Source organism: Quercus lobata, chromosome 10, assembly GCF_001633185.2.
Source record: "Quercus lobata isolate SW786 chromosome 10, ValleyOak3.0 Primary Assembly, whole genome shotgun sequence".
Lineage (NCBI taxonomy): Eukaryota > Viridiplantae > Streptophyta > Magnoliopsida > Fagales > Fagaceae > Quercus > Quercus lobata.
This window is the reverse complement of record NC_044913.1, coordinates 23,427,900-23,451,424: the sequence shown is the minus strand read 5'-3', so window position 1 is coordinate 23,451,424 and position 23,525 is coordinate 23,427,900. Positions and strand designations below refer to the sequence as shown.

At 32.5% G+C, this 23,525-nt stretch overlaps 3 protein-coding genes and 1 non-coding gene across 4 annotated transcripts; 1 reads left to right on the top strand and 3 right to left on the bottom strand.

The window, feature by feature from the left end:
- Positions 1-375: 375 nt before the first annotated feature.
- Positions 376-4,400, bottom strand: LOC115963625. The gene is made up of 9 exons (XM_031082708.1): positions 4,286-4,400; positions 3,944-4,071; positions 3,630-3,702; positions 2,857-2,939; positions 2,543-2,581; positions 1,738-1,808; positions 1,552-1,666; positions 1,174-1,315; positions 376-611 (listed from the first exon to the last, which is right to left on the bottom strand). The coding sequence occupies exons 1-8, from the start codon at positions 4,329-4,331 to the stop codon at positions 1,247-1,249; spliced, it is 624 nt and encodes a 207-aa protein (XP_030938568.1). The 5' UTR covers positions 4,332-4,400; the 3' UTR covers positions 376-611; positions 1,174-1,246.
- Positions 4,401-4,516: 116 nt separating this feature from the next.
- Positions 4,517-7,883, top strand: LOC115963626 (protein BUNDLE SHEATH DEFECTIVE 2, chloroplastic). The gene is made up of 5 exons (XM_031082709.1): positions 4,517-4,729; positions 4,836-4,933; positions 5,651-5,714; positions 6,688-6,784; positions 7,607-7,883. Exons 1-5 carry the CDS (start codon positions 4,672-4,674, stop codon positions 7,683-7,685), a joined length of 396 nt encoding a protein of 131 aa, XP_030938569.1. The 5' UTR covers positions 4,517-4,671; the 3' UTR covers positions 7,686-7,883.
- Positions 7,884-8,238: 355 nt separating this feature from the next.
- On the bottom strand, positions 8,239-8,311 carry TRNAR-CCU. Its single transcript has one exon. It is a non-coding gene; the product is annotated as a tRNA-Arg (tRNA).
- A 3,952-nt stretch (positions 8,312-12,263) lies between these two features.
- Positions 12,264-15,987, bottom strand: LOC115965290 (heme oxygenase 1, chloroplastic). Its single transcript, XM_031084483.1, has 4 exons — positions 15,048-15,987; positions 13,879-14,102; positions 12,685-12,792; positions 12,264-12,475 (listed from the first exon to the last, which is right to left on the bottom strand). Exons 1-4 carry the CDS (start codon positions 15,475-15,477, stop codon positions 12,383-12,385), a joined length of 855 nt encoding a protein of 284 aa, XP_030940343.1. The 5' UTR covers positions 15,478-15,987; the 3' UTR covers positions 12,264-12,382.
- Positions 15,988-23,525: the final 7,538 nt, after the last annotated feature.

Sequence of the window (23,525 nt, the reverse complement as noted above, 5' to 3'; positions counted from 1 at the left end):
ACTACAAAAATACTGAACTTCATCTCTGGGATTAAAGCGGCTGGCATAAAATTCAAGTATTCATATGTTCTGTAATCTCTCAATCTTATGGTACACGAAAAGATCAAGGGAATTGATAAGAGTTTTCACTAACTTGAAAGTATTATGAAATAAATGAAGCGGAGAAATTAGCAAAAATAAGGCACAAGCTTCCTGTGTCATCAAAGTCAGTTAGGTGTGGATAAACCATACAGGTGATGGCTGATGAAACGCTTGGTTTATAATGAATTTTCAAATCTTTTAAAACATCATTTCTCCATGACAAGCTGAGTTGGCATTCAAACAACATAAAAAAGATAAATAAATTGCAGTAAGCAAGTAATTGAAGAGGGTTTGAAAACTTCTCAAAATGAATTAATCATTTAAAGCCTGTTTGTAGGACAAGTAAAATATGTCTCTTTTCTATTTATATACTAATTATGTACATTGTATTAACAGTCTCCATAGATGGCTGCAACTGTGCCAGAATGTGATAGTGTAAATAAAATAAACTAATTATATATCTGATGAAACATAGTCCACAGTGAATATATGTGCTAAAGTAGCTTCCACAATCAGGCACAACGTGTAACCTGCAAGAATAAATAAATATGAGAGAGAGAGAGAGAGAGAGAGAGAGAGGTGGTTATTACAATAAACTGCCAGAACATCTCCGTGTGGGGATTCAAGAAGATATCTATTAGGATATGAGATGCTGAGCATATTTCCTACTACTTCAAACAAAACTTATTTTTCCAAAGTTATAGAGCTCACAGGACAAAACAATTATGTCTGGTCATACACAACTAAGCTCTCCTAGAGCAGCTACTGTACAAAACAGGAATGACAAAACTACAGATAACCACAGAATCTGAATTGGATCAAGCATTGAGAAAGAGAAAGAAACAAGTGAACCCCCACATTTATTTAGGATATTGATGGTAATAATATACTAATGTTTGGTTTAAATACTAATTAGGATAACCAAATCCTGATATTACAAAATTTAAAATGGTAGAATTTAAAATTATATATATATATATATATATTATATATAAATAAACTCTAAAGGAAATAAAGCCATTACTATGACTGTCCCAGGAGATAAAAAATGTTCAGCAACAAGCAGCATACTAGTTAACGAATATGTCATACCTCACTGAACTAAAATGTTTGGGGCAGTCGGCAAAGCAGGATAGTTGTCAGCATAAATCTCATGCCTTTAGTATTATTTAGGCCCACTATTTTTTGAAGGGCCAGCTCTCTCCACCATAACATCATAAAGTTGCTTCCCATTCTGCTTGTCAAAAGAAAACCGCAAAAATTAATTTCTTTTTTCTTTTAAGGAATCAAAGTTTTAGCTTCTAAACTTCAGTAAGAATCCCTTTCAATTACTGACCCAACTTCCCAAAACATGTAGGATGCTAACAAGACTCTATGGTCTTGATCCTTTGAACACTCCAAGAGAAGTAGCAAGACACAACTGGACTACAATGCCAATAAAATTCAGAGTATGTTTCTGTTTGCACTCACAAAAATCACTGGGAAGAAGTGTACTTGTCCTTCAGGTTTTGTTTGAGTCTCTTTAAAATACACCAGAATAGGGAAATTTGGCCACCAGAGCTCCCAATTCACAAATGTCGAATATCTGTAGTAAATCAAATAGGTGAGTGACCGTTTAAATTGTTAAAACTAATGGGGTGCAGAAATAGTACTCACTTCCATCGATTTTCCCCACCCACGAAGACATTTTCACCTGAATCCTGAAGCTGCTCTCCTACTTTTACCTCCTAAAAACCACAGAGTAACACAGATTTAGTAAATGTAAAACAGGCTAACAGTGAACAAAACAAAAAGAAGAGTATATACCACATATGATGGATCTTCTATCAAATTTTGGAAGTTAAAGGACTCAACTCTAATTAACAAACATCCAGGTAAAACAAGTTCATCTGAAACTAAATGTACCAGTAAAAGTAGGAGCTCATAATGATGGGTGGAGATACTAGACCAGTTTGCAAACAAATGTGCCACTTAGAGAGAGAGAGAGAGAGAGGAGATAGAAAGAGATACCCCACAACTGGTGCATCGGAGTTGACTTCAGGTACAAGTTAGATATCTAAATAGATTAACAAGTGCTTCCAGATATTGCCAAAATTGTATAATACCGGTAATAAAAACATACACGTACATGCACAGTGTGTGTGTCATGCCACCATGAGTGAATGCATATAGTTTACTAAAAGTGGTGCTGTAACTGCTGTTAAAATAAGTTGCATGTAGGCTACCGCAAACCAACTGAATATAAACTAAAACCATTAAGCAATCAGAACCCTTTGCCTAAGAAACTCAAGAACTTTGTTCTTCAAAAGATCATGCCAGCCTTCAACCTAATGCAGTAGTCCAAGGAAAATTATGCACAACAATGACTATACACGTGCCAACTTTATGTGAAATTCAAGCTATCTCATTGTCAAATAATTAAAAGAAATGGGACATGTTTTGGAAATGTTAGTGAACAAACCAGAGCCTCTGCATCAAAGACAAACCTCACTCTTGTTGTCTGAAAGAAGGAAATAAATAGGTTAGATGGTTCCATGGAAAAATAATTGCATGAAGTTGCAACACAAGAAGGAAAAATGGAGAAGTAAATATTTGACTAAAAGATTGCTTTTTATCCATGTTTTTCATTCACTCATGAGACAGACCAATTCAAGGCATCTTGAAAATCATTTTAAGTTCAATCAGGATAAAGAATGTAACAAGTATAGGCAGGCCTGTCCCCTAAATGCCTGTAGTTTTGAAAAACCTCTAATACTGTCTAGTTCAAGTTGTTACCTGGAACAAAAGGAGTAATCCAAGGAGACCGATAGGCGCAGCTGGTAACAGATTATTTGTATAGGCTAACCCACCAGATAGACCTGTTTCAATTATACATTGAAGTTGCACATGAAAATCTACAACATAGATGCAACTTGCTGGGAGAAAGAAAGTGTAGTTGATGAGCAATTATCACATACAATGTTCCCAATGAAATCTAATGACTAAGTCAAATATTTCTGAGATGGTCAATCAGGATTTAGTTTATTTATTTTCTAAAATTATAGATGTTGGTAGTTTGAAACATGGCAGATCTCACATCTCTTGGATCACACTCACCAACAAACAAGTGATAATCTAAATTTTAGAGCCCAGCTCACGGCTTGAATGTAGTTCTGACAATGAGTTTCAACAAATGGACTAAACCAACCCAAAAAACCATGCCATCTATAAATAAATAAAAATGCATGATCCTGCAGATGATAACATAACCAACTAATCCTTGTTTTGAAAAAAATTATTTACTACACCCAGCATAGTGTTCCTTCCTATCACATGAGTGATGTGGCCCTACCAGTGGGACCTATTTTTGTGTTAAAGAAAGAAGTTCTACACTGGTGTACAAAAACAATTTCCCCTTATTTCGACAATATTCATCCTTAAAGAAAAATTGGTTCATTATTTGATGTGTAGTCAAAGTCATTAGGACCTTCATACATAAAAGTTTAGAATAACTTGCAAAAGCCAATTATAATCCTGAAATGCATATAAGAGTAGTAGTTAATACCCACCAAGTAAAACAACAGGTATGCGATAATCTGGCTCAGGAATCACAGTCTCTTTCTTCTGGACCCTCCTTCCAAGCTGTTAAACACATAAATAAACTTCCCAGTAAACAAGCTGCACCCAATTAAAGCCAAACCCATTTTGCAAAAATGTTCCATATTCACTATGTATAAAGTATCCCATTAAACTCTATCCCATCAAGCTTCTTTTCACTATGCCTACAAACCACAGCTCCATAAATTGCAAGAGAATGTGTAAATCTTGAATTGCAAACAGCAATGTACAATAACAACATGCAGAAAGGTGAAGTGGCACTAACCACTGAGGCAACCACGGCACGGCCTCCATGGCTGCTATTAGTTTTCATTGTCACAAAATTTTGATTGTAAATCACTTTGCCATAAAATGAGCTCCTCAAATTGCTCACAAGTCCACCCACTTCTCTGTCTGTTTGAACAGCATAAACTCAGTTCAATAAAATCGAAGTTAAACGGTTGCTAGTGACCCAGTCCGGAGATTACAACATTAAACATCATAGCTTTACCACAACTTGAAATTAAAAAAAAAAAAAAAGACTATATAAATAAGAAAATTAAAAAGAAAAATAATACATTAAACTATGAAACTTGTGCATAAAGAAGAGAAACTTGGAAATGTTTACTTTGCAAAGGGTGAAAGCGAGATGTGGATAAGAGAGCGCTTGCCATTTTCTCAGTTTCTTTGTTTTAACGAAACTGATTTCTGTGTTTTTCGAAGAACAGTTTTGGAGGTGGAAATCAAGTTTACTTTATTTGCCACTACAAGGACGACAAAACGACACGTAGGAATAGAAGTACAATTATATCATCAAGGGTATTTGAGTAAATCAGATTACAAAGAGCATCTTTATTTGAAGAAGAGACTAAGAGAGTATCTTATCTTGTTCCACCTTAAAACCGCACACAGAGAGACAGACACTTCAGTTGGGTCCTAAAACTCTAAAAGCTCAATTCTTTTAAGTTCTATCTGCTAAAACTCAGAGTTATAGGAATTGGAAAACCTCTGTGAATGGCTAACTCTTTATGTTTCACACCTGTTTGTTCCTTCAAGTCCCCTAACAAACCAGGTATCTCTCTTTCATATGTATGTATTTGATTCTGGGTGTTTATGTTTTGATTAAAAATGGGTTTTTTTTTTTTTTTTTTTTTTTGTTTGCTTTGTTTTGTTTCCAGGGATAGTAATTGGCAAGTCAGTGACTCGGAAGGTTCTTCGGGTAAATGAATTGTTTCAGAAGTCTGAGACTGCTAAGTTTCAATCTTTGGAGGTTAAGGTAAATGTGTAATTGTGTATTCACCAATGTAAGCATGTGCTTAATATTGAACTAATTTTTGGTTAAACTTGTTCTTTTCACCACTTGTTGTTGTTGGAAATAAATTACTTTGACTTTTTCTAATAAAGGGTTCAATCCCAAGTTTTACTCCATTCATTTTTATTTGATTTGAATCGCGATTCGGTGTTAAGTACATAGAACTTACGATTTTGTGAATAACTGCACGTCTGGATATAAAACGGCCATTTTTGTTTGGAAAATACTTTTTTCACACACCTTGTTGCACACGTCTTTACACACACACATGAAAATTGTGAAGTCACGATTTCTAGCTTGGAAGTGCAATTTCCGCGTGTGTAAAAAAGCGTGTGCAATAAACACTACTGTTTTTGTTAGGATAGATTCAATATGAACTATTATGAAGGCATTACTCTACTAAGAGCAATGCGATTCTAATAATAGGCATTTAACTGTTTAAGGCAAGAGGAAGGCTAAAATTATTGTGGATTTTAGGCTTTGAAAAATTAGAGAACATTTTATATTAGCTTCCATCAAAAGCAAATATAGACAAGAAATGTCAAGAATTGTATTGTAAGTTGCAAACAAGTGGGATAAGTTATAGTGGACTTGAGCTGAGAATGCATCATACTTTGAAGACTTTTCCTTTTTCCTTTGAACTTCTTTCCATTGAAATTCGCTTTTGTCATGGATAAACAGGCTACAGAAAGCAATAAGGGCACCAAACCAAATAGCATAGTCTGTGCTGATTGTGATGGAAATGGTAAGTTTGTTATACTTTTTTTTTCCTTCTCTTTTTTGGGTCTATATTTTTGTTTGAAATTAGATGTCTTTCTTTTTGTGCGGAATTTTGCTTGGAACACACTTTAGAATACCAACTTTAAAAGCAGTTAGTGATATGGCTGGGATGAGATACAAATTTTTTACAGTATGTCTAAAGAAGAGTAGTAGGGCTGCTTCTTCTCTTCCTTCATAAAATGTATAGCCAATGATGTTGATGATTATTTGTGATACCACTATGGTATTAAAGGGTGAGCCATGCTCATGCTGATAGCAGCAAAGCACAACTAATTTTTCCCTTCTACCACTGTAACAAATCTTTCTTTTTGCAGTCTGCTTTAAATTTCTCGGTCATTCTGTCTAGGAACTACTTTTATAACATATATAAGGCTGAATTTGAAAGTGTATTCTTGAAATTATAAATCAAGTTGCTTGTACCAAAAAAAGAAGAAGAAAAGAATCAGATTGCGTGCCGAATTGTTTTTTGTACTTCTTTTCGTCTGTTATGTTTGCTAAGCTTCTTACAACTTCTTAGAGTTCTGTTGAGAAGTTTTGGTTTGTGGATGTATTTGCTCACTAGTTTGAATCAACCCTGCCCCTCCCCTTGGGGCCAAAACTTGTTAAAAAAAATTGTTTGTGGATATATTCGGTAGTGCCTATGACTTCTTCCAGGTGGAGTTTGTTTCGGTTACTTTCTCTCGAGTGTAGTAAAGCATTAGTAATGGATTACTTGGACTACAGCTTTAAGATTATTCCAACGAGTCCATGTTCATTACTGAGATTTGTTTTTTGCATCATCCACCTACTGTCTAAATCTTTCTGTTGGTCAGATTTGCCTAAACCTTCCATTTGACTCTCCTAATGAAGTACTTTCCTTATCAAATTACATTTTCTCTGAAGTTGATAAATAATGCACATAAATGCATAGAATCACTATGTTTATCTTTCTATACCAGGTGCCAAATTGTGTACACAATGTGAGGGTACTGGAGTTAATACAGTAGACCACTTCAATGGACAGTTTAAAGCTGGTGGATTATGTTGGCTATGCAGGTATTTAAGTTAAAATGCCCTCTCTCTCTCTCTCTCTCTGCATGTGTGTTCATTTGTTTGTGTTTGTGTCCTTGATGTTGAGTGCAGCTGACAAAGAGTATCAGAATCAGTATTATTTCCATTATGATCACCATAAAGGGACCAGAGCTACATTTTGCTTTCCTTATCATCAACTGAGAAGCCTGAGATATCAATCAGGCTAAAGTGTTCAGGAGACACAATCAAAACTAACACCACCTTAGGATTTGTAAGGAGAACTAGGTCCTAGAAATGTTTTGGAAAATTGAAAGTGCTTTTGTTTGCAGCATGTGATAATGGACGAGTCAAAGTATTGAGAACCATTTGAAATGCAGATCTTAACACTTTAACTTCTTTTCCTTCCTGGCTTCTTTTAGGTTAGGAATTACAAAACAAATGGCAAATCCTCATTTTTGACACTTTCCCTATTTTGATTAAATGTATTTAATTCTCTCAAATAAATTAAAAACCAATGTAAAAATGTTATTTTAAAATCTTGAGAATGCTCACATAGGCAGGATGCAGGTACCCCAAGCCTTATTTTTTCTTTATTTTATATTATCTTGCATGCATGAAGGACTCAGAAATGCACTATTTGGTAGTTTCAGATAAAGATATATCTCATATATCCTTGTAAATGAAATTCCCTCCCAAAAAAAAGATTTATGTCAATCTTTTTTGTATTGAGTCCTGGATCAGACATAGATTTCTGTTGTGGCTTTGAGTCATAATTTTATTAATGTATTGATGCTAGTTTTTATACATCTGGAATCCCATTCATAAATATGATATGTTTCTTTGCAGAGGTAGAAGGGAAATTTTGTGCGGGAGTTGTAATGGAGCTGGCTTTCTTGGTGGATTCATGAGCACATTTGATGAATAGAAAGTTTGCAAAATCGGATCTTCAGTGATTTGTACCAAAATTTTGAATCATGATACACTGCCAAAAGTTTGCAGTAAATGAACTGTGAATGTTAGTCTGTGTTGTCCAGCTTTTGATTCTAAACTTTGAATCTTAAACAGATTTTTCAAAATTCATATCAGGCTTCCATGGATTTATGCTTTCCTGGTATTATTTCAATTAATGATAATAGAAAGGGAAATGAGACATGCTTAACTTATTTATGTGAATATTACATCTGGAAAATTAACAAATATTACAGCTTTTTTTAAAAAAAATTTTAAAGAGACTGGCTGGGATAAGATGACATAACTATAGGTTGCTTCTTGACTAAAATTTAGCTTATAAGTCAGAACTCTTTTTTTCATTTTTAATGTATCTTATAAATTAGAACATAAAAATAAAGAGTAAAATGATTGATATAAAAATGAAATAAGACTCCTTGTATCTGTTTACATAAAAATGAAGAGTAAAATGATTGATATGAAATAAGATTTCTTATATACAAAACAAAATAATTTGGATTTTTTCATAACGCGCCAGGTAGGGGTCGAACCTACGACTTTCTGCTTAGGAAACAGACGCTCTATCCACTGAGCTACAGGCGCTCGCGTGGCAACTTTTGTCCTTTTAAGTAATAAGAATGCAATTCGTTATGTTTCATCGTAAATAATCATTTCTATTTTGAGAGTTGAGACCCTCACATAACTTATCAGAATTATCACTTCAAATGTTGCTTGTACACCAACTCTGATAGTTATTGGAGCATCCCATTCAAATTATAACATTGTAATATCCACTAATTCTGAAAATGTATTCTAGTGAATTAATTACGTGTTGATTTTTTAAGAAAATAGTTTTCGAAAAATTGAAGCTTACGAAAATTTCATACAACACAATAAAAAAGATTCCTTTGTTCTACTCTCTTGCATTTGACAAAGAATGTTTTATAAGATTTATTTGTTGCATATATAGCATTACTCGAAAGAATCCTGTTAGTACTTATTATTAAGAAGTTTTTCTTAGTTTCCCCTCTTTTTAAATTTTAACAAGGCATTCTTTTTATTTTTTTTCCCCCTTATTTCATGACAAAAATAGTGATTGTGATATAAGGATATTCCCAAAAGAGCCAAGGAATAAATTAGTATATAGGCATCCATAATGTAGTGAATCTTATGATGGACAACAGAAATAAAAGAAAGATTGATACATGTGTTAGTACTTTGGTGACAAAGTAATTTTTATTTTTTGTCATGTGGTAGTAGGAGTTGTTCTTTTATTGTTTGCAAAGGAATAAAGTAGTACATAGCATAGTTCTCAAAACCGGACCGAATCGGGAGGTTGGACCGTGAAAATCGAGAATCGAGATGAAAATCGATTTTTTAAGCATAAAGAACCGGGTATATGTGGCAATTCCATGAACCCCTAAAACCGGGGTTGGACTGCACGAACCAGTGGCAAAAACCATGCGGTCCAAACCCTTAGCAATTTTTTTTTTTTTTTTAAACAACTTAACACAATTTTATTCTACTTAATTAAATTATCCATCTCTTACAAGGAATAAAAAAAAATTATAACTAAAATCCTTCAAAGATATTCAACTTTACTTCAAAAATTAATCATAAATTTTAATATTTTCATGGTTATTATTTTATTTTATTAACTTTCTTATTTAATTATTAAATATATGCTTAAAAATCATTAAATTTCCCTCACATATATAGATATATTAGTCAATTTTGCTAGTTTTATAAATTTAATATCTATATTTAGGCTTTAATTAATTATGACGTCATCACAGTTAGACCCCGGTTCGACCTCGGTTCGATCTCAAAAACCTTCAACCTCTCCCTTTTATGGTTCAATGAACGGTTCAGGTCTGAAAACCTTGGTACATAGGTGTCATTCTATACATAGTGTCATGATGAAAAAAAAAAATAATAAAAAGAAAAGAAAAAGAGATAGATACATGGGTTGGTACATTAGGTATCCCAACAAAGTAATTTTTATTTTTGGTAAAGTAGCGTTAACTATCAGTTTACTGTTTGCAAATGTACTAAACATTTAAACTACTTAGCAAAAGAAAGATGCAATAATACAAAAACGACGGAATAGAGTAGCACATAGGTGTTTCAGCAAAAAAAAAAAAAGAGTAGCACATAGGTGTTCAACTGTTCACAGTATCCTAATGGATGGTAGAAATAAAAGAAGATATTGGGATAGTACATTAGGTATTTTTTGTCATGTGAGATGACTTATACATGGTGTCATAGTTGATAATAAAAATAAGGGTTCAGTTAACACTTGCCCTTATGAGAACATATTAATAAATTATTTTTAAAAAGTTGTAGTACTACTTTTATGGAAAATATAAAAAATTATCAAAAAAATTAGTTACTTTTTTTTTTTTCTATAAAATTTTTTTAATCTTAAACTAATGCCCTTAGGACATCCAATAATTTTTCCCTAAAAATAAAAGGAGATAGATTCATAAATTAGTATATTAGGTGTCCTGAAAAAATAATTTTTATTTTTTCTAATGTAACACTAATTAAACTACCATTTACTGTTTGTAAAGATATGACTTATGATCTTCCCTTTACTTAGCAAAATAGAGATGTAATAAAAATACAAGAAGTCAAAGAACTACAAAATAAAGGAATACATGTCCATAGCATCATGATAAACTAGAAATAAAAGAAGAAAGATACATTGAGTTGTACACCTAAAATGTCCTAATAAGTATTTCTGTTTACTAAAAAAAAAAAAAAAAGTGTCCTAACAAAGTAATTTTTCTTTTTAGTAACTTTTCATGAATAACTCTATCAAGCTAAAGCCAATGAATATCTAACAGGCCATTCAATAAAAAATCCAATGGAAGTCTTGTAAACTGAAGGGTTTATTAGGGCACGTTTGGTATATTGAATGAGAATTATAAGAGGAATTGTAATCTTCGTTACTAGGAATAAAATGTGATGTAATGGAATAACTAAACATATTTATAAGTTTGGTTGTAAGTTGTAACATTAGAATAAAACTTAAGATTTATTTTAGGAAATATCTTACTCATACAATTATATTTCTTTAAAAATAATATTTCTTAAATTTGAGAGAGAGATGAGTTATTTTTTATGATTTTTTATTTTTATAATTGTTACACATATATATGGAAATTTTATTTATTTGAAAATACATTAACTTTAGAAATTATTGCATCTACTAAGAAATAACTATTACTCCTCACTTTGAAGAATAGCTATTCATAAGAAATGACTATTTCTTGTAATAAAAACATTATCAAATTTGTAAAAAAAAAAAAAAATTACCAAACTTTTTTTTTTTTTTGAGAAACACATTATCAAACTAAAGAATGACAAACCATAATAATAACTATTATATTACAATACTTATTACAATCTACCAAACATTACCTTACATTTCAATAATGTATTTGCATATCTTTTAAAAGTTTCTGGAGTATTAAGCAAAAAGAGAGTTTCCATAGTTTTAGTTTTCATTGATACGAAACAGGTACACATTATTATAAGAACCAATCAAACCAATTCCAAGGGATTGGTAAATCTTGAATTCAATAAGAAATCTAAATACTCAAAGTCCAAAAAAAGTAAATGCCAAACCCATCTAAACCCGGTCTCATTGGTACAAAACATAGTCACATAGATATGCTGACTGCATCAATCTATTTCAGTGCAGATATTCGAAACTGTGCAATGATAAAGACAATAATCTGGAAAGGTTGACAAGTCTCAGATTGATCTCTCTCCTTTTCACTTACTATTTCAGTGCAGATATTCGAAACTAGGCAATGATAAAGACAATAATCTGGAAAGGTTGACAAGTTTCAGATTGATCTCTCTCCTTTTCACTTACTATTTCAGTGCAGATATTCGAAACTACGCAATGATAAAGACAATAATCTGGAAAGGTTGACAAGTTTCAGATCGATCTCTCTCCTTTTCACTTACGGGGTGGTATTACATGTATCATATTCATACATTCACTGGATATATGTATCAGAACATGATAGATTTTCTCCTCACTCATAGTAATAGAAGCGTCGAAAAAATTACAACATGAATGAAACTCAGATAAACACAAACACAAAAAACATGCAAAACACATAAACCAAGACCAGATCTCTCTCTCTCTCTCTCTCTCTCTCTCACACACACACACACACATAACTTGTCTAACCCATAAAAACCACCTGAACACCACAAGGCTTCTTAAAGCACCTGAAAACCAGGCTGGAGAGACATTGATAGCCTAACCCCTTGAGGCTGCTCTCATCCTGGCTAACAATGCTAAGGAGCCCTCAACAAGAACATTGATACTAGAGATGATTCTTGTTCCCTTGGAAGGCAAGATCTTGTTTACATGCCTTCCATCCAAGATGAGTGACCGTGTGAGTTTGGTTCACAAGAACAGTAATAAGTTCATTCTGGAGTTTCTCTAGCTCCTTTTTTTTTCACCTTTTCATAAAGTGGCTTAGCCCAGACCAAGTTTCCTAAATTTATTTATATTTGAACAAATTTCAGATTATCTGCAACAATAAAGCATTCATATTTTGATAGATGATTAACATTCAAGGAAAGATTAAACATTTTGAATATATACAGAAATCTTTGAAGCTTGTGCCATTAATTGTGCAGTGCAAATCATGATAATATTAGACGGAGAATCTCTCCTGAGTGCTTGAATGATTTCTCAGTTTCTTCCAAACAATGATTCTTCTCCTCTCTAGTCCAGCCCTGAAAAAACCCATACACAAATAAGTTTTTTCTATATTATAACTGGATGATTCACAAAATTGTTTTGAAAAAAAAAAAGCAAACAAACAAACTAGTTGTATCGGTATTTCAGGTTTACTGCTCAGATTCCACACAAGCTTGGGGGTAAAAAGCAAAAGAATTTTGAAGTAAAAAAGGAAAATGCAATACTAAGGGTAGCAAGAAATTACTTCAGCAACTTTATTCAACTTCTCTCTCACATTCTGCAGCAATTGGGAAAGGTCACCATCCCATTTGTAGAATTCCAACTGCTTGTTATTTAGTATCTGTTCAGCTACCTGAATTAGAGTAATAAGAAAAGAATTAGAGTTATGCACCTCACAAACTAAAATAAAATGCCAATACCACATCAGCCTCATATAAAAAAATTTCCAAAGTAAAATTAGTAGTGTTCACTATCTAGAGAGGGCAGCCAAGGAGAGCAGAAAGAGAAAAGGGTGATGGAAGGGCCACCCGCAGGGATTTTTTTTTTGGGTGAGGGGGAAGGTCTTCACTTATAGAAACTAAGAACTGCCACTTGCTGAAAGGTCCCCACAAAAAGAAATTCGATTAACTGCTTCCCTCCTTATTATCAAATATTTATTTCAAAGAAGGCCGCAATTTTAGAATCATAAAGATATCAGCCACATGTTAGTGAGGTTGAATCATAGTAAATAGGCACCGTCCACAGTTACTGCACAGTGAAACCTACAGTTTGGAAATCTTTTAACAGAAAGATGAAATCACACTTCATGACAGCTAAAAAATAGCCTATATACAAACAAACCACAATCATAATGATACATACAGGAACAGATAAAACAGAGCTCTAAAAATGTGGAAGTTCCTGCATCCAACATATCATAGCTGCTGTTAGTCATATGTTAAATGGATGAATCTATATAACAGACACAGAAAACAGATTCCTCATTCATTCAAAAGTTCACTATTTACTTTCATTTAATGAATATACCTCTTGTAAGAGAAATTATTATGTAAATCCAGTGTACCATAGCTCCCTCTCACATAAATGTGGGTCTCATGTGTGGGACCAACACATTGGGCCTATACCTATGTAAGAGGAAGTTATGTAATAAACCAGGTATACATGAAATAATTTCCCCTACTGTAGATATCTAAGAATCAGTAGTAACAATGGTGAACATGCTATTTTATGTGGAGAAAACAGCATAACTTGGAGCAATTAAAGGCAAATGAACACTTTGAAAATTCATTGATATCCCTATTTTAAGAATTGCAATCAAAGGACACACACATGATTTCACGCCCACAAGTCCACAACCAGCAGATAGTCCTGAGTCCCCAGGCGATAGACCATCACATGGTAATATTATGACACACTATCCAAGCTAATGTTTATTTACCTTTCTCCCAATCATGCGACCACCAGCAGAGTGGGCAAAATATACATTGTAGAAGTGGCAAATAAATGCTTGAGGATCCTTCTCTGATAATTCTTTAAGATATTGTGAGTATGTCACACCAGGAGAAGAAGGTTCTGGGATGGCATAGCCTTGCTCCTTGAACCACTCCAAATCCTTAGCCAATTTTTCAGACCTTTCTAGTCCTGTGTTTCTGAACTCTGCATCTACAACCAAAAATGAAAATTTTCAATCTTTCAGCTGTCATTAGTAGAGATTAAACACGCAAAAAATAACTGAACCACATGCATATGATTTGAGCTGGAGGAAAATGTGGTGATACCCAACAGGGAAAGATCGACTTTTCAGTTCTCAAATTTAGGCATGTTAAACTACATTCATCACTCACTATCTCCACCCAACCAAAGCATTATGCCTTGAAATCTGTCCAGTTAAGCTTTTGAAGGGGTGCTTAACTGCTATTTAAGCGCATTAAAGCTCCTATAGCAGAACTTGTCAAACTTTTGGTAATTTGGAGTATTTAAGAAGAAAAGAAAAAACTCAACAGTTCATTGTTCATGCTTTATAAATCCATAACTTTTAAAGCACTATTCATTATTTGTGCCACAAAATCTCAACAGTTAAAGCTCTAGTTCATTCAACAATGCTAAATAGAACTTTACCTTTCACAATATGGTCATATAAATCCCCTAGATACCATTAAATCAAGAAGTCACCAAAAAATGAATAAAAATAAGACTACAAATCAATGTTTATTAACATATACAATTAATACTTTGATTATCATTCACTCATTAGAATTCAAAATAATAATAATGATAATAATCATCAATTGAACTCAAACTAGTGTGCGCCCACGCACACACACATTCGAGTATCATTCCCAATCAGAACTCTAAAGAGCTCATACATCTAAAACACCAAAAACCAACAAAAGCAGAATGCTAAATAACATAGATACCAACAAAAGCCTTACTCCCAACTTTTTTTGAATCGGCAACCATCCTCTGCACTTTTCCTTCATTCTTTTCAATCAAAAGTCATAGTCTTTGTTGCTTCATTAATTAACACGTTCTTTTTAACTACTACTACTAAAATAAGATGAACAACAAAAAATTAAATATGTATATAAAAGAGACCCAAGAACTCACAGGAAGGAAAAGCAGCCTTATCGACGATCCCTTCAAGAGTGTCATAGACCAACTTGCTATCCACAAGGAACCTCAAGTATCCATCGACGGTGGGGTCCCACTTAGTGACGGTCCTTTCCTCAGGCTCCTTCACTTCCTTCTCACCCTCCCTAGCTTGCTCTTTGGTGTGCAGCTTCATCGCCACAAACCTCATCTCCTCCACAAACCCCTTCGACTCACCGGGGTACCTCTTCTTCGGCTTCTCCGCCGTGGTCGCCGAAACAGACACCGCACCGGCCTTCAGGGGCATTCTCGTAATTTCGCGACGGAAGCGGAGAGAGCTGGTACTTCTGCTGAGAAGAGAGGGATTGGGATTGAAAGCGAAAGTGTTAGGGGGTGTTTGGAGTTGGAGTTTGGTGAAATTGTGAGAGATTGAGGTTAGAGAGGCCATAGCGAGAGATTAAAAGAAGAATAGAGAGTTGTATCGTGCACGAAATCTGTAGAGTGACCGAAACACAAAATAGTAATATAAAGAAAGAGAGTGAGTGAGTATTAAAGACTTTTTATTAAGACAAGAATAGAGCAATCGGGGGGTGGGTTTAGCTTGAAATGGCGGTTCACGTAATCTTCAAGACTAAGCGATAAAAATAATTCACACAAATTATAAAAAATAGGTGTGGGTTATGGGGTATTGGGGATGTGTCAGTAGTGTAGAGTAATGGAAGCGTATGGGAGAGTGTGTTGTTTTTGGGAGCAATCGTAGACAGGTTTTGGTTTTTCTTTTATTATTGCTGTTGTTGTTGTGGTCTGGATAGAATGAAAGAAAGAAAGAGTATGGGAATGAATGAATGAATGGGAGGAAGGAAAAGTAGTTTCGTTTCGTCGAACTCAAGGCAAGGCAATGCGTGCCGGTGGTGGAAGATGTTGTACGGCGTCGTTTGCTTTGGATAGGTGATGTGGTGGGGGGGGGGGGGGGGCAAATGGGTAATACGACTTTCGTATACTTGTGGTCGACAAAAGTACGGAGTTTTTGTTTGTCTTTTCAGTTTCTTTGACTACTGCTGTGCTGCTACTACTTCTGTCTGAAGTTAAATTCCCATTCTTTTATAGTACCGTTTCCGTTTTAGATTATAAAACGGCTGTCGTTTCCATTTTTCTTTTTTGCTTTTTCTAGAGAACAGACTAAAACCATTTTGTTGATTCAACAGACACTTCACACAATATAATAAAAGACGTGATAAAGCACGTAATATCATAACTAAATCATTATATATACTTACTATATAATAAAAGTTTGACTTAGAAGTTGTGATTGTACCAAATAACTACTATCACTAATTAATAAATTAATTTTATAGAAAAAAAAAACTTACATTTTGACTAAATGATAAGATTTAACAATAATTTAAAATAAATTTAAATTCTATTCAATCTAAAAAGTCTATTATAAAAAAATTTTAAACTTAAATCCCACGCAACTCACACTTTTGTTTTTTTTTTCCTTGTAGATTGTATCTTATTAAATTAATATTTTATTAGGATATTAAGTTATAAAACTCTTGACGAAGTTATAAGATTTAACAATAATTTAACTTAGCTAAAACTTTATGATCTAGGTTTTAGATTTAAATTCTACTCCAACCAAAATTTTATTATCAAAATTTTCAGAATTTATATTTATTCAACCATGTTTTTTCGATACAATCTCTTTTAACTGATAAGTCATCCCTATAATTAAATCCACACAATACACCCCATGTTGTTGTATTTTTTTTTTCTTTCAAAGTGCAACTTACTCTTATGTTTTAATCTAATAAATTCATGGCCAAAATGCAAAACTCACCCTCTAAGTTTTACTTTTTGTTATTTCAGTCCTCTACGTTTGACTTTTGTCATATTTCAGTTCTCTAAATTTCAATTATGCTTAATTTAGTTGTCCTTTACCATCCGTCAAATTGCACTGATGACTTACACAAAACAATATTGTTTTACGGTTAATTAATATTTAATTTTTTTAATTTATGATTTTTTTTTAAAAGTTAATTAAAAAAACATATTAAAGAAAAAACACAAACACAAACTAAACCCAAAGTTTGAAACCCGTAAAGAACAAGAGGGGGAAACAGAGATTGAGAGGGAGAAAGGAGATCTATGTCATAAAACTAAAAAGCCAACCACGTCTCTAGATGCATACCGATATTCCTCGTGAAAGCCAGAACCTCATCAGTGATTCCAATGCCACCAAAACCATGCTCCTCCAAATCTGAATCTGATTCAATTTCAGATCTGAATGAGGTGGTGTTCATCATCTTCAAAATCTCGATCGAAATGAAATTGCCTGGCGCTATTTTGACTTTGTTCTTCATGGGTTTTAGACTTTTGGGTTTAGTTTATGTTTTTTTTTAAAAAAAAAAACATTTTTTCTAAAATTCTGAAATTAAAAAAAAAAAAAATTAAACTGTAAAACGGCATCATTTTGTGTAAATTAATAGTGCAATTTAATGGATAATAAACTGATAACTAAATTGAGTATAATTGAAACTTAAAGGACAGAAATGACAAAAGGTGAAACTTAGAGGGTGCGTTTTGCATTTTAGCCTAACTTCATCTTACTTATTGTTCTCTACTTCCGAATTTGTGTGTAGGATATTATGCTAAAGGAAGTTTACTATAAAGAATCAAAATAATAGACACCCCCATTTAAGTTTTTGGTTCTCTTATGTAAGTTTTTTTTTTTTTTTTTTTATATTTATATTCTCAATTTTTGAACCTTTTTTTTATGTTTCAATTTTTAGTTTTGGTTATTGTATTTAATTTGTGAGTGTATTGATTTTTTCAATTAGACTATCACTAGGAAAAAATCGCTATTGAAGAACTATTTTGTTTATTAATTTTTGTGCTAGCTAGGACATAAATTAAACATAACCCAAATATGAATCAAACTCATTCTATATCTCATATTAAGAAATTAATACGAAACACAAAGAGAATTTTAAAATATAAAAATAGATAAACATTTATAAAGTTTAAACTCTAAACAATCATAACTTGAAGTAATTTTTAATTAAAATTATTTACTTATTTTATAATTTATTATTAAAATTTATTTAATAATTTAGTTTTAATTATTTAAAAAATTTTAAGCTTACATATAAATCTTTATCAAGTCATGTTTCGCATGGGAATAATACTAGTATTTAATATGTTATGACTCAAGAAAGCTAGTCTAATCAATTAAGGTTTTTTTGTAGTTGTTAATAAAGCTCAGATCAAATGTGAGACTCGACACATACTCCACCAATATTTAGCAGAGGTGTCAAATGAGTGAGTTTGAGAATAAGAAATTCATTATCCATTTACTTAAATTTAGGATATCACATAATAGTTTTTTTTTTTTTTTTTGGGTAGAAACTCGCACAATAATAGTTCTTAAACATGCGTGCAATGTGCATGCCTGTCAACAAATTAAGGGAAATTATTAGGTACTTCTGGAATATCATAAATGCGTACTCTCCCTTTCACATAAATGATGGGTCCTACCATGAGTTTAATTAGTGGGACCCACTATTTATGTGAGATGAGAGAGTATGCATTTATGGTACTCCAGGAAAACATAATAATTTTCCACAAATTAATAAAGAATAAAAAAAAAATAGCTCTTAATTGAATATTTATTATTCTTGAGCATATGTCCTTTTATATATCTATCACAAAAAAATGGAATTTTTGGAAACTCTCCAAGGAGAGGGGGAAAAAAGAGAGAGAGAGAAACTCTCCCCCTAACGTGCACTAGAGATTTTTCTAATCACAGCTCCATCGACAGCAGAAGGACCAATAGTAGAATCATTCTACTATTGGTCCTTCGACAACCAATAGTAGAATGATTCTACTATTGGACCTTCTGTTGTCGATGGAGCTGTGAAACCATCTATTGAATCCTTCTAATAGGGAATATAACCAATAGTAGAATGATTCTACTATTGGTCCTTCTGTTGTCGATGGAGCTGTGAAACCATCTATTGAATCCTTCTAATAGGGAATATAACCAATAGTAGAATGATTCTACTATTGGTCCTTCTGCTGTCGATGGAGCTGTGAAACCATCTATTGAATCCTTCTAATAGGGAATATGGGTACAAGGCCAACTCAATGCATTATTTACGAGGCCTAAGTCAAAAAAATTTAATCATTTTTTTAATACTAAATATTAATTAAATACTATGAATGAATTTCTATTTTATATTAATTTTTTTTATTGAAACCGTTCTTTTTTTAGATGTAAAATTACTAATTAATTTTTTATATTTTTGTTTTATTTATATATATTTCACAAATTATTAGGAAAATTTTGTCAATAACTATTCAACACACTCATAATAATTTTTTTTGGTGAAATAATTTATAGTTTCAATTGAGTTGGATTTCTATTGGCTCAATATTTTAAGGGCCTGCTTGGAGGTGGGGGAAAAATGCAAAACCCACATATGATTTTTTTTTTTCTTGAAAAAAAAAATCAAGAAAAAAAAATTCAAGTATCATTTTACAATATTATTAGATTTTTAAACAATTTTGGAGGACTTTTGTTTACGCAAGTTAACATACTTAAAAAAATCTGTACAAGAGGCGCCTTTGGTGGTTCAGGGGATGTCGTGTGTCTATGAATATCAGAGAAATATCTTTTGTGCAAGATCTGGCTTTGGTGATTGTGATAGAATTTAGAATTTTTTATTTTTTATTTTATGCCTATGTGGTTAGATCTAGGAGAGCATAAATGGATTTGGCTATATTATACTATTGTTGATTTGTTTCTAGTTTATTCTACTTGTTTCCAGATTATACTATTGTTTTTATTGGGTGTTTTTTTTATTTACTTTTATAGTTTTCTATAGGAGATTGTGTTTACTCTTACCACCTATATCCACCTCTCTCTCTCTCTCTCTCTCTCTCTCTCTCTCTCTCTCTCTATATATATATATATTATACAAGATAAAAATTTTATTCTAATCTAATTTAAGTGTATGTATGTGTGAAGTTTCCTCCTCGAGATTTGAATTCCGACCCTTCCCTCTCCAACACTCCACAAGTTTTTATACTTGTGGAGTGATCATTGCACCAAGGGTATGCGGTAGTAATCTTACCATATATTCCTTGTAAAAATACTTGTGGAGTAATCATTGCACCAAGGGTATGTGGTAGTAATCTTACCATATATTCCTTGTAACATAATTTTATTTCTTAGCATTCAAATTTTCCAATTTATCCCCCCCCCCCCCCCTTCCCTTCTAATAAAGAAGGGTTTGGTCCTTCACGAGCCATGGATTTATGTAAGTCAGAAATATGGTTATTTTGTTTTCACTTGGTGAGGCTGATCTGACAAAAAAAAAAGCTTCATTATAATGGTTTTTGAGTGATATGCAAATCATCAATCATGAGAAACTAATTCAAATATTCATTTATTATATTGTTAAGTGACACTAATCACATTAATTGTCATACCAGTTCATAAAAATTTTGTAAAATTGGATTCATTCATGCATTCATATACAAGAAGATGACATTCATACTAGCTTTTATTAAGTACAATCCGTAGCATGCATAAAAGAGAAAATACTACAATATTTGTGCTATACCATGTGTTAATGATGACACCATTATGTACTAATGTAATTATAAGTACAAGAAACCTTAACCATTAATCAGGTAAGACAAAAAAAGCATTATCACATCCCCTTGTTTATCTCTTTACACCAAGTCAATGAAATGAATGGCCTATCCCACCAACACATAATCCTGCAAACACATAGACACCAAAAGAGAAAGAAGAAGAAGAAGATATCCTACCTGCTTCCGAAAGCACCTCAGACGATCTTCCTCAATCTTTAGAATGGTTGAGATTTTTTTTTTTTTTTGGAATTTGTATTGTAGTGCAAGCTTTGTTTGTACAACAGTCACGTCAAAGTTTGTTTTCCAGCTAAAAGAAAAAATTCCGTAGGCAGCAGCTAGCTGCTGTTAAAAGGATTGTTGTTCTCTCATCTCTTCTCCCTTTTCCTTTTGTTTTTGTCTAATGCTCTCTTCTTAATTCTTATTTTCCATCTCTTTGTTCCTCCGATTGCCAAGGATTAATTACACCCTTCTTATTTTTGAAAATTATTAGGTACTCCCGGAGTATCATAAATGCGTACTCCCTCCTATCACATGAATGATGAGTCTCACCATGAATTTAATTAGTGGGACCCACCATTTATGTGAGAGGAGAGAGTACGTATTTATGGTATTCCGAAAGTACACAATAATTTTTCTCTTATTTGAATGGACCATGCATAAGCCTTAATTTTAGCATGAAAACATGGAAATTTGATGGAGACAATGATCCATATGGCACATTGATATTTGATACAGTTAAAAGTGTTTGACTCAATGATTAAAAATCATAGGCCTCTTTTTTTCTTTTCTTTTCTTTTCTTTTCTTTTTCTTTTTTTTTAAATGAAGGGTAAAATTTATTAATTTAGGTATGGTTAATTCTTTAAGTGTTATACATTAGAATCACCAATTAACTTCAATAATTTAAACCACATGATTATGTTTGTTCATTAGTTAATACAATAATGTAGTTGAATTCAATTGAAAAAAATTTAAGATATAGTATTTAAGAAATTGTAATTAAAGTTTGTCTTAAAATGAATTTATATGTTTTTCTGTTGTCAAAACCCTTTGACCCTTTCTTAAAATGAATTTATACGTTTTTTTGTTGTCAAAACCCTTTGACCCTTTCAACCTCATTATGACCACAAAAAATTTGTAAATGAATGGTAATAGCTAAAATATAAATCCTCCATTTCATTTTATGTATTCCACTTTATACTCTACCAATCAAAACTTGTCGTTGAAGATTTGTATTCATTAGTGCTATAACTTACATGTACAACTTTCCATGAAAAACAAATTTACATCGCATGTAGGGTTGGCCTTTTGAACTTTCATGAGCAAACTCTGAAGAATCATGCAAAGAGATATTTAGTAAAAAATTAAAGAGGAAGAAAAGAAACAATTTATCCAAAAAGAAGGAGGAAGAGAGAAGAATAAAAAATTGAGGTAGAAACATATGGAGTTTGTTTTATTTATTTATTTATTTATGAACACATATGAGGCTTTACACAAGCACCCCTATGCCCCTCAAAGTGAAATATTAAAAAGGAAAACAAAAAGTCTCATGGATCTTGCAAATCAAGTGATAGTTTAGGATAAATATTTAAAATTTACCCAAACTTTATAACAATAAAAAATATAAAAACCAAGTTATTTATAAATAGTTTGGGCTTAATTTGGGAAAAAACATGTTTATTATTGTTCATTTAGCAAACTCAAGATTAAATTTATGCTTGATATTTAAACAAATTGAGCTCAAACATAAAAATGTACTTATAAACAAGCTTGAGAGTATGAGGCTTGGTTAAAATATATATAATAATATATGTTTTTATGTAGATTGTATAAATGTTAAAATATATTTATATATACTTGAGGTTAGATTATATAAATTTGTAAACAAGTTTATAAGATATCAAATGATTATTTGCAATTAATTAACAATATTAAATAGTCCATTTTATAGTAAAATTATATATAATGTTTAACAACACAAGGTTCATGAATTTAATTTTTATAATCATAAAAAGAAATCATTCTATCTAATTAATTATAATAATATAATTTCAACTACAATTTAATATTTTAATTATTTATTAATAATTAGCATATATTTTTTAGGGATAAAAAAATGTTACTCTTACTGTAGGAATGAAGGGCCTAGATATAGATATTGGGCCGTGGGCCGCACCCGAGAACGTCAAATAGCCCAAGACAGATAAGTACTAGCAAATGCAGATAGATTATTGGGCCAGGGAAGAGGCTTGGTCACGATGAGCAAGAGATGTTGTCCGAGGAGCAATCCCTCCTCAGTTGACAAAGTGAAGGCCTAATGTCCGACCACCCATCAAGAACTGGGCAGCAGGCAACTGTGCTAGGAATGATAAGCTTTAGAGAGGGATGAGTCAATAGAGAATTGATAAATATCTAGGTAGAAAGCTGCTACCATTGTATTGAATGCTCTGCATCTAATCTCCTAGCCACATTAATGTAGAAGTGATACATGAACAGTAACTTTCAGCTTTACAGCTACCCATAAAGATTTCAGGAAAGTGCTAATGGGACAAGTATCAAGACTGACAATCTGATCTACACGTGGAAAGTTGAGATGACAGAGGAAGGGAAATATAAAAGGGATGAACTACCTTACAATGGGGTCATAAAAAAAAAACTAGAGAAAAATCACAGTGTAACCAGGAGCTGTAATTTTTGTTTAAGTCTAAGAGAAATATATAAGAACAGACCTTTCTCGGACTTAACCGAGGAGAACTTTTCTTGTTCAAGCTGTTTATCTTGTTCATTCCAATGTTAACTAACCTATTGTGATTAGTATCATCCTAACTCATTGAACG

Bases quoted from the DNA above. Each gene is read 5' to 3' on its own strand.
- LOC115963625 (XM_031082708.1), bottom strand. From the start codon at position 4,331: ATGGCAAGCGCTCTCTTATCCACATCTCGCTTTCACCCTTTGCAAA. The intron at 2,940-3,629 runs GTGGGTATTAAC...TAATTGAAACAG, and splicing joins CATACCTGTTGTTTTACTTG to GTCTATCTGGTGGGTTAGCC. The intron at 1,667-1,737 runs GTGAGTACTATT...GATTTACTACAG, and splicing joins GGTGGGGAAAATCGATGGAA to ATATTCGACATTTGTGAATT.
- LOC115963626 (XM_031082709.1), top strand. From the start codon at position 4,672: ATGGCTAACTCTTTATGTTTCACACCTGTTTGTTCCTTCAAGTCCCCT. The intron at 4,934-5,650 runs GTAAATGTGTAA...ATGGATAAACAG, and splicing joins TTCAATCTTTGGAGGTTAAG to GCTACAGAAAGCAATAAGGG. The intron at 5,715-6,687 runs GTAAGTTTGTTA...TTTCTATACCAG, and splicing joins TGCTGATTGTGATGGAAATG to GTGCCAAATTGTGTACACAA.
- LOC115965290 (XM_031084483.1), bottom strand. From the start codon at position 15,477: ATGGCCTCTCTAACCTCAATCTCTCACAATTTCACCAAACTCCAACTC. The intron at 14,103-15,047 runs GTGAGTTCTTGG...TTTTGGTTGTAG, and splicing joins TAAGGCTGCTTTTCCTTCCT to ATGCAGAGTTCAGAAACACA. The intron at 12,476-12,684 runs GTAATTTCTTGC...GGGTTTTTTCAG, and splicing joins AGTTGAATAAAGTTGCTGAA to GGCTGGACTAGAGAGGAGAA.